Source organism: Polypterus senegalus, chromosome 2, assembly GCF_016835505.1.
Source record: "Polypterus senegalus isolate Bchr_013 chromosome 2, ASM1683550v1, whole genome shotgun sequence".
In the NCBI taxonomy this organism is placed as follows: Eukaryota; Metazoa; Chordata; class Cladistia; order Polypteriformes; family Polypteridae; genus Polypterus; species Polypterus senegalus.
Window position 1 is genome coordinate 124,142,854 of NC_053155.1, and position 11,669 is coordinate 124,154,522.

Genomic DNA, 11,669 nt, shown 5'->3' on the forward strand with positions numbered 1-11,669 from the left:
TAATATTATTATAAACCGAATTCCAAAAAAGTTGGGACACTATACAAATCGTGAATAAAAAATGAATGCAATGATGTGGAGGTGCCAACTTCTAATATTTTATTCAGAATAGAACATAAATCACGGAACAAAAGTTTAAACTGAGAAAATGTATCATTTTAAGGGAAAAATATGTTGATTCAGAATTTCATGGTGACAATCAATCTCAAAAAAGTTGGGACAAGGCCATTTTCACCACTGTGTGGCATCTCCCCTTCTTCTTACAACACTCAACAGACGTCTGGGGACCGAGGAGACCAGTTTCTCAAGTTTAGAAATAGGAATGCTCTCCCATTCTTGTCTAATACAGGCCTCTAACTGTTCAATCGTCTTGGGCCTTCTTTGTCGCACCTTCATCTTTATGATGCGCCAAATGTTCTCTATAGGTGAAAGATCTGGACTGCAGACTGGCCATTTCAGTACCCGGATCCTTCTCCTACGCAGCCATGATGTTGTGATTGATGCAGAATGTGGTCTGACATTATCTTGTTGAAAAATGCAGGGTCTACCCTGAAAGAGATGACGTCTGGATGGGAGCATATGTTGTTCTAGAACCTGAATATATTTTTCTGCATTGATGGTGCCTTTCCAGACATGCAAGCTGCCCATGCCACACACACTCATGCAACCCCATACTATCAGAGATGCAGGCTTCTGAACTGAGCGTTGATAACAACTTGGGTTGTCCTTGTCCTCTTTGGTCCGGATGACATGGCGTCCCAGATTTCCAAAAAGAACTTCGAATCGTGACTCGTCTGACCACAGAACAGTCTTCCATTTTGCCACACTCCATTTTAAATGATCCCTGGCCTAGTGAAAACGCCTGAGCTTGTGAATCTTGCTTAGAAATGGCTTCTTCTTTGCACTGTAGAGTTTCAGCTGGCAATGGCGGATGGCACGGTGGATTGTGTTCACTGACAATGGTTTCTGGAAGTATTCCTGAGCCCATTCTGTGATTTCCTTTACAGTAGCATTCCTGTTTGTGGTGCAGTGTCGTTTAAGGGCCCGGAGATCACGGGCATCCAGTATGGTTTTACGGCCTTGACCCTACGCGACAGAGATTGTTCCAGATTCTCTGAATCTTCGGATGATGTTATGCACAGTTGATGATGATAGATGCAAAGTCTTTGCAATTTTTCACTGGGTAACCTTTCTGATATTGCTCTACTATCTTTCTGCGCAACATTGTGGGAGTTGGTGATCCTCTACCCATCTTGGCTTCTGAGAGACACAGCCACTCTGAGAAGCTGTTTTTATACCCAATCATGTTGCCAATTGACTTAATTAGTGTTTATTGGTCTTCCAGCTCTTTGTTATGCTCAAATTTACTTTTTCCAGCCTCTTATTGCTACTTGTCCCAACTTTTTTGGGATTTGTTGACACCGTGAAATTTTGAATCAACATATTTTTCCTTTAAAATGATACATTTACTCGGATTAAACATTTGATCTGTCATCTACGTTCTATTACAAATAAAATATTGACATTTGCCATCTCCACATCATTGCATTCAGTTTTTATTCACAATTTGTTTAGTGTCCCAACTTTTTTGGAATCCGGTTTGTATTACAAATCGCATTTGTTTCAGTAGTTCTTGCTAATAATGAACATAATGTTCAATAAATTAGAGTTTTGTTTAGTTGTTTAAAATTAAGATAGAAAAGTTTTTTTTAAATCTGTATTTATTGGTCATGAAAATAATATGTATCCTATGCACATTTCCATTAACTTTTTTGCATTTTCATTGAATTTTTTAACAGGATCTTGTGTAGCTGGAGTAGTAGGTCTCACAATGCCAAGGTATTGTCTTTTTGGAGACACAGTAAACACTGCATCACGTATGGAATCCACTGGGTTGCGTAAGTGCTCATACTCAAAATCAATAACCTCTTTTAGCCACAGATGTGAAAGGCTTAAAGCAATAAGAAAGATAGTAAATTACTATTATTGTACATGTGATATGTTCTCATCTATTAATTTTTATTCTATACAAATAGTTTATATGTAGTTACTATAAAAAGGTACTTTTGCTGGTGACAACAGAGGTTGGTGGTTTAAGCAACTTTAAAAATGGTACAGTTACAGCCAGATGGGCTGGTCTGTGTGTTTCAGAAACTGCTCATCTAATGGGATTTTCACACACAACCATCTCTAGGGTTTACAGAGAATGGTCCAAAAAATGGAAAATATCCAGTAAGCAGTAGTTTTCTGAGCGAAAATGCCTTTTTGATGCCAGTGGTCAGGGAAGAGTGAGCAGAATGGTTTGAGCTAATAAAAAGACAACAGTAATTCAAATAATCTCTTGTTACAACCAAGTTATGCAGAAGAGGATCTCTGAATGCACAATATGTGGAACTTTGAAGGAGATGGGCAACAGTAGCAGGAGACCACACTGGGTGCCACTCCTGTCAGCTAAGAATAGGCAACTGAGGCTAAAGTTTGTACGGGCACACCAAAATTGGAAAACAGAAGATTGGAAAAATGTTGCCTGGCCTGATGAGTCTTGATCTCTGCTGCAATATTCGGATGCTACAGGTGCCGGTCATAAAATTAGAATATCATGACAAAATTGATTTATTTCAGTAATTCCATTCAAAAAGTGAAACTTGTATATTAGATTCATTCATTACACACAGACTGATGTATTTCAAATGTTTATTTCTTTTTAATTTTGATGATTATAACTGACAACTAATGAAAGTCCCAAATTCAGTATCTCGGAAAATTAGAATATCAATTAAGACCAATGCAAAAAAAGGATTTTTAGAAATGTTGGCCAACTGAAAGGTATGAACATGAAAAGTATGAGCATGTACAGCACTTAATATTTAGTTGGGGCCTGGATTACTGCAGCAATGCAGTGTGGCATGGAGTCGATCAGTCTGTGGCACTGCTCAGGTGTTATGAGAGCCCATATTGCTGTGATAGTGGCCTTCAGCTCTTCTGAATTGTTGGGTCTGGCGTATTGCATCTTCTTCTTCACAATACCCCATAGATTTTCTATGGGGTTAAGGTCAGGAGAGTTTGCTGGCCAATCAAGAACAGGGATACCATGGTCCTTAAACCAGGTACTGGTAGTTTTGGCACTGTGTGCAGGTGCCAGGTCCTGTTGGAAAATGAAATCTGCATCTCCATAAAGTTTCTCAGCAGCAGGAAGCATGAAGTGCTCTAAAACTTCTTGGTAGACGGCTGCGTTGACTTTGGACCTCAGAAAACACAATGGACCAACACCAGCAGATGACATGGCACCCCAAACCATCACTGATTGTGGAATCTTTACACTGGACCTCAAGCAATGTGGATTCTGTGCCTCTCCTCTCTTCCTCCAGACTCTGGGACCTTGATTTCCAAAGGAAACACAAAATTTACTTTCATCAGAGAGCATAACTTTGGACCACTCAGCAGCAGTTCAGTCGAGACGCTTCTGACGCTGTCTCTTGTTCAACAGTGGCTTGACACAAGGAATGCGACAGCTGAAACCCATGTCTTGCATGCGTCTGTGCGTGGTGGTTCTTGAAGCACTGACTCCAGCGGCAGTCCACTCTTTGTGAATCTCCCCCACAGTTTTGAATGGGTTTTGTTTCACAATCCTCTCCAGGGTGCAGTTATCCCTATTGCTTGTACAATTTTTTCTACCACATCTTGTCCTTCCCTTTGCCTCTCTATTAATGTGCTTGGAAACAGAGCTCTGTGAACAGCCAGCCTCTTTAGCAATGACCTTTTGTGTCTTGCCCTCCTTGTACAAGGTGTCAATGGTCATCTTTTGGACAACTGTCAAGTCAGCAGTCTTCCCCATGATTGTGTAGCCTACAGAACTAGACTGAGAGACCATTTAAAGGCTTTTGCAGGTGTTTTGAGTTAACTAGCTGATTAGATTGTGGCACCAGGTGTCTTCAATATTGAACCTTTTCACAATATTCTAATTTTCTGAGATACTGAATTTGGGACTTTCATTAGTTGTCAGTTATAATCATCAAAATTAAAGAAATAAACATTTGAAATACATCAGTCTGTGTGTAATGAATGAATCTAATATACAAGTTTTACTTTTTGAATGGAATTACTGAAACAAATCAACTTTGTCATGATATTCTAATTTTATGACCGGCACCTGTATAGTCAAAATTTGGCAGCAACAAACATGAAAGCATGGATCCATCCTGCCTTGTATCAACAGTTCAGGATGGTTGTGGTGTAATGGTGTGGATCTTTTCTTGTCACACTTTAGGCCCATTAGTACCAAATCAGCATCATTTAAATGCCACAGCCTACTTGACTATTGTTGCTGACCATATACATCCCATTATGACTGCCATGTACTCATCCTCTGATGGCTACTTCCAGAAGGATAACATGCCATGTTACAAAGCTCATCTCAAGCTGTTCTCATGAACATGTTAATGAGATTACTGTACTCAAGTGGCCTCTACAGTCCCCAGATCTCATTCCAACAGTGCACCTTCGGGATGTGGTGGAACGGGAAATTTCCATTCTGGATATGCAGCTGACAAATCTGCAGCAACTGCTTGATGTTAACATGTCAATATTGACCAAAATCCCTAGGGAATGTTTCCAGCACCTTGCAGAATCTATACCATAAGGAATTACAGCGGCTCTGAAAGCAAAGTGTGTCCAAACCGATCCTAACAATGTGTAACTAATAAAGTGGCCGGTGAGTGTATATATAACCACTTTATTGATGATTTGTGTTAGTAAGATTAAAATAAGAATGTTGTTAATGTGTTGTTACAAAGTGCAACAGTATGTCACTAATAGATTAATAACTCAAAGCTGAAGTGTTATCTAACTGTTTTATTCTCAAGGAGTAAGCTAGAATATTTTACATCAATTGAAAGGCTTAGTATAAGTGCATTTGTAGAGTTTTTCACCTCATTTGTAGCTGAAGGTGAAGTATATTTACCAGGTGCATTAGATACTCCAGGTTCAGATACTATTCATACACATTCTCTGGAATAAGATCTCCTTATTATATGACCAATGTAATTATAGCAAATAATATTTTGAAATGTTCTGTGAATGCAGCTATTTGACATTCTGTCTATGCAATACAATTTGTTCTGATAGGCTGCTGAATAAAGATATGTACTGTATGTGCTGATTAACTTGGTATTGTGTACTGTCAGGTACTGTAATAAAGATGTAGGACCTTTATTGCATCCCTGTTGTTGGTTGCATTATTTAACATGAACTGTCCTATGGACCATTTTTATGTGTGTGAACTTTGGACATTTGCTACCTTTCTTGCTTTTTTGTCAATGTTTATCATTATTTACATAAATAATCTAATCACAGCATACTGTATTGAACATTTCAAATACATTTTACAGTCTTCAAACTGAAGTCATAGTATATAGTTTGTGAAAAACTGGAAAATAGTTAAAAGAAATTAATTAAGTTATAAACTAAGATTTTTTAAGTTATCTTTGTTTTCAAGAGGTATTTCTCTTGCTGTACTAAATTGTTTGTTTTTTAATTTATACAGCTTATCGAATTCACGTAAACCAAAGTACTGTAAATATTCTACTTTCATTGAATGAAGGCTACAAGATTGAGACCAGAGGAAAAACAGAATTGAAGGTCATTATTTCTTCTTTCTATTTTATTCAAAACTAGGGGGCTTTGGTCCCTGCTTGCTTCGCTTGCCAACCCCCCTGCCTGCGCTACACACCAGCAACTTTGTGTCTCTGTATGTGGATTTCACTTTCACCAAACAACAAAACTTTTAATTCTCACGGATAGGCCTCTTCATTGGGAAGAATCACTACTTTTCCCTGATGGCAACACGAATTAGATAATCTACAATTCTCCAACTTAAAGTTTAAAGCCAAACAATATCTATATACTTATGTCATATCACCTATGTCCATAAATTCAATCTCTTTTTGCTTTTACCATTTCGTCAATATTGCATTGAATTTTAATTCTGTTTTTGGAATTACATTGTGACAACACAACATATAACTGCCCGTGAGTGAATATCATTTGTTTTTCTCTACACGAACTATGTCTGACAATAGCATTCATACAATTGAGAAATGATTGAACTGTGTGCGTGGCTGTAAATGTTTTACATCTGGGCAAGACTTTTCCAAATCTCTTTGCATAAAGTCTTGTCTTGCGGGGCTTGAAATTTTCTCTCGCGGGATTTCACTTTCACCAAACAACAAATCTTCGCAGATACGCCTCTTTATTGGGAAGAAACACTACTTTTCTCTGATGGCAACACAAATTAGACAATTTACAAGTCTCCAACTTAAAGTTTAAATCAGAACAATATTTCCATTTGTTTGTGCTAATGTGATCTTTAATATAATTTTTTTGAGAATTTCAAAGCTTTGTACTTCCATTATCTCTAATTTGCTCTGCATGTGTACTGCACCAACGTTTTTGAATTCTTTACAACGTTCTACTTTGTCATCTACTCTTTGTCTTTTATTTCTGGCCCAGGGCGTGGTTAAATCTCTTGGCACAAAGTCTCATCTCGCGAGACGTGAAAATGTCTCTCTGAGAAAGTCACGTCTTGTCTCTCTTCCCAAGATGTTTTTATTATAATAGAGAGATAATGATGTGCAATATTAATATATGTATAAATAAATTAGGTGTTTGTTCTGACTTTTGTTTTATAAAAGATTAATACATTCTCCTCTGTGTGAAGATGCTCAGAAATAATTAAATGAAATATATATATTTATTATATATATTATAGGGAAAAGGAATTGAAGAAACGTACTGGCTTGTTGGGAAGGAAAACTTTTTAAAACCTTTACCTGTACCCCCAGAAATTAAAGAAGGGTAAGTATAACTAGAAAAAGACAAAGTGCATTGTTTGATAGAAATGTGTAAATATATACTATGTAAAGTAAAGACCAATGCATATATTTGTGCATATGCTCCGTAATTAACTGATTTTACTTTCTAGGAAATTACTGTATATTGCACGGGGCCTGTCTTTATTAATCAAGTGGAAAAATTAACATATTAAAATGTTAACTATTCAGTAAGCAATCATTTCTTCTTTTCCAGGATATCTTTTAAAACTATAATACTAACTGCTGTTGACAATAATTTAGGAAAAAAGACTGCTTTACTTACATAAACACATACCTGTAAATATACCTTAAGTGTGGGTGACCCTTTCTTTTCACTTCATCAGTCTGAGCCAGCTTCTATAGAACAGAAAAACAGGATTTATACTTAGAGATCCCCTCAGCATAGAATGCCTTGTATTCCATTTTAATAGATTGTCCAGCAACATCATACTAGTGCAGTGACATTTCAAGCAGATTACTCTAAAATTTAAAAAAAAACACTCACTTACACATCATTCATGAGTAATTACAGTATTATATATTTTCCGTTCAAAACCAAATATGTTAACTTCACTATCATTTGTTGCCATATTCTGTTCTACAGTTTTAGCTCATTTTTCTGTCTGGTGGGGTGAAGGTGTAATTTTCAGACTCTCCCTTATTGGGATGCGAGCCCCATTGCATGGCATATACAAACAGAATGACACATAAAGACAAACTGGTTAATTCTCTGTTCTCAACAAGCCTGAAATGTGTTTGATTAAAGATAAAACTGACTCAAACATTTTTATCCCAGCAAGGAATTATACAAGCACTAAAGCGCGTATTGTAGCACCATAACATCCATATATACAGTGTAATATCTTAAAGTTGATTTTTTGACAGTTTCTGTAGCTGAGGATCAGACCGCCAAGGTCCCCGCCTTCGGCCAACACCCAACTCACACTACACCCAACCTCCTTGGCCCGTCCCATAGGTGGTGAGCCCATGGAAAGGAGGACCCACGTTACCTCTTCTATCATTTATTATTATCTATTATTATTATTATTAATTATAAATAATAATAATTATTATTTATTATTATTTATCAGATGCTTGGGCATCTGATCAGGATGCCTCCCTGGTGAGATGTTCCAGGCACGTCTACGGAAGAGAATGGATGGATGGATTTTTTGACAAATCAACAAATGGTCCATTTGCAAACTGTACACAGTACATATTTCCAGATTTCTGAAATTGCATGAAACCCCAAGGTGTCTTATGCACATTGCATTTTGTGTCCACTACAGGGTTAGTAATCATGGGCTGCAACTTGAAGAAGTAGGAGAATTCAGAAGAAAAATAAATGAAATGAGTCATTAATTATTGTGAGTCTCTGAGGTAGCTGCTTGTTGGTCGTAGAGTGTTTTTGTGATGTGTCGTATATATTTTGTTTGCCTTGGGGTGTTTTTAGTGGCATATAAAAGAGCATGTTATTATATTATTATTTAATAAATGATTACCCAAGCTACTTGGCTACTATCTGACTTTGATCTAATTCCTTCAGCTTTCATTACCTGCAAAATCTCACTCCCTATGGTCAATGGTTAAACTAACATATAAAAGTATAATCTTTTATAATGAAATATACTTTGAAAACATAAGCAATATTATACTGGGTGTCATCTTTCACTTTCTTTACATATTGCTACCTATTTAATAAAATTTTATAGTAAATGCAATATTTTATGTAGACAATATTTCCCTCAATTATGTTCAATATAGAAAACACACCATGTAGAAGAGCGTATATAAAGATGTTATTGAGAATGTATCACTGAAAATGAAGAATACGTAAAAATTGGGCAAAGAAAGCAAAATTTAACTATAAAATACTGGCTGTTGAATAAAGTAGTAAGTATTTGAGAGTAATATATCAAGAAAGTACAATTAAGTTTTTCATCTATTTTCTTTATATAAAATCTAGTGAAACTGTGTCTGATCCTATTACTGTAGCAAGAGGTACAATGTGGAAATCAACCCAGTCTGGTTTTATAATATGGCAAAACTCAAAAACACATGTCATCACCAGGCTTATAATCGTCATTGTGTGTTTTGATTGTGGTAGGAAACTTATGTCCTTCAGAAAAGATAACATGCAAGTTTCACACAAAAACATCAGTTGAGAATCTTAAATCCAAGTTCTGTGACATAGCAATGTAAAATGAAAACTGAATTACTTAAATTAAGATTGGGTTACACTTTATCCAATAATACATACTCATTGCTAACCAATTTTTTAAAATTTTATGACACAGAGAAATTTTGTAATTCTTTCCAGCTTCCTTTATAATCCTGTATGATATTTGCAGACATAGCCTTTGATTTTTTCTAATAACAGATTCTTGTTCAAATATTTAATTATTCTGAAGAAAATCCATGTTTAGAATATCACATTAAGGAATGCTAGAAAATATCCTATGGAGATTATTGGCAAACACAATGATATACTATCCACACAGTGAATTCCTACCTAAAATTATAGGTCTGAAAAGCACCCTTAAAAGCACATTAATAAAATGATGGGTTTTTTTTGAGCAAATGATAGTAATCAAATTTCAAAGTACAACCTACCAATGCTTAAATTCTTATAATCAAGTAGATAAATCTACCTATATATAGGGTGGTCCAGATCTAATTATGCAATTTTCATTACGCTGTAACTTAAGCTTATTACATAGAGAATTCACAAAAAAATCTTTTTGTTGCCGATAGATGGCAGCACCTGCCCTGCATTCAAAAAGGTTGTCAGTCGAACAGCGGACGCGATGTGTTCGCCTTTTTATAATTGCATAATTAGATCCGGACCACCCTGTATAAAAGAAAAGGTCTGAATGTCTGTCTGTCTTTATGTTCCCTATGCAATTCTTCACCCTTTGACCAATCTGGAACGAATTTTGCATAAACCCCCATGCCATTTTTGTTTTCTTATTATCTTAAAACAAAAATGTTATGTTTGCTTAATTGAACAAAAGATGAGAAATTATGCTTCTATTCCTTTAATTTTTACCAAAATAAAAACCTGCCATCTTATTCATGCATTATTTATCTGCGGAGATTCTAAACCTTGTAGCTTTTAAGGTGCAGCTCATGGTTATCTAATATTACCACTACAAAGGTCTTTAAGAGTTAAAAACAAAATGGCTTAGTGAATTAAATTACTAATAATAAATATTCAGAGTATACGTTTTTGCTTTACAAATGACTAATTAGAATGTGGGCAAAGACTGTAAACGTTTTTAACCTTACCTTTAGTAATTTAATAAATAAACAGCATTTTAAATAAAAACATTAAAATAATAAAATGTTGTATGAAATGTACTAAATAAAGACATTTGAGATAAATGTGCAGGAAATAAAACATTATTGTTGATATAAAATTTAAAACCTCATGCTTCAGTCCTCTTCTGCATCCAAAATAATTTTTTGCAGCATAGATATAACTTGAAGATGAATTTATAAGACTGCATGGCAATGTAAATGCTGGGAAATTAATAAGGTAGATGTTACACAAAAATGCAGTTCACCGTTTTGCGACCATGTATTTATTGCAATTTTATTTCTTTTCCAGGGATAACTGGCAAGATATGATGACTCGAGAAATTAAACAAATTTTCAAAAAAGCCAACAGGAATGTGGATAAAATTTAAGGAAAATTTCTGAATCCAAAGGTGAAATCATAAAACTCACTCCACGACGTTTTTCCACATTATTTTTCTTCCTCTTCTTCTTCTTCTTCTTTTTTTTTTTTTTGTTCATTTACTTTTTTAAAAAAAGAAAGTTACATATGAAAAATCAAAACTTTGAAACACTACAATATTCTTTTGATCATAATTATAAATAATATTTATATTAGAGACATTTTCACATTTTTAAATTTTTAAAATTTAAAATGTTAATGATGCCTGGTATGCATAAGCAAGAAACATATTGATTTCTTCTATTACTCTCCTTAATTAGAATTCTTGAATGATTATTTTTTATCCCAATATTTATCAATTATGTATTTATATATTTCATTAACAGACTATAGCAAATAAGCAATGCTATTCTATTCAACTTAATAATACCTTTTAGTGTAATCAGTAAACAAAGCTACAAAATATGCTTATTTTCTTCCAATTCGTATTGTCAATTTGGGACAGAAACTATAAAAGTCATATTTAGCTCATTATTACAATTAAAACACTATATTTTTTATTCTACAGAAAAAGTACTTAAAATCACAATGGTATACAGTTCAGTTGTTGAGTTATTGTTAAATTTAAATAAACATGTTATATTTATTTCATGTTTTCTTTTGCCAAAATATACAAATATAGTTTTTTTATAATATGCAATTATTTATGCTATGAAAACATACTGATAACACATATACAGTAAGCATATACTTAAAGTGGCACCTACTTATAAAATGTAATGTAAAATATTTTGCTTATTAACCATAAAACAAAACTTAAAGGCTATTTAATAAATTAGATTGAACTAGAAGGTCATATGACATATACATAGATGTACTGTATTTTAAAATGTTGTGTGATTTTCCTAAATTATATTTTTTAACAAATGTGTTTAAAAAGCACAAACTTTTTCTGGATGATCTTGGCCACAGTGTACTGGGTTTTAAGTTCAATTTGTTAATAAAGAAAATTCTAGTTTAAAAAAACATATTGTAGTTTAAACATTTCAAAATAACCAGTTTCATTGTTTCAAACTTTAGATTTTTTTTAATGCAAACAATCTGAATTACACAGGAAATTA

General features: G+C 34.4%; 1 protein-coding gene across 1 annotated transcript in view; it reads left to right on the top strand.

Moving 5' to 3' along the window:
• The window catches only part of gucy2f (guanylate cyclase 2F, retinal), an 85,628-nt gene extending 75,030 nt beyond the window's left edge, over positions 1–10,598 (top strand). Inside the window, exons 15-18 of the mRNA XM_039746260.1 lie at positions 1,800–1,898; positions 5,543–5,637; positions 6,767–6,852; positions 10,480–10,598. Coding sequence (XP_039602194.1) covers positions 1,800–1,898; positions 5,543–5,637; positions 6,767–6,852; positions 10,480–10,558 — 359 coding nt within the window. The 3' untranslated portion in view covers positions 10,559–10,598. The remainder of the gene's footprint in view (positions 1–1,799; positions 1,899–5,542; positions 5,638–6,766; positions 6,853–10,479) is intronic.
• Positions 10,599–11,669: the final 1,071 nt, after the last annotated feature.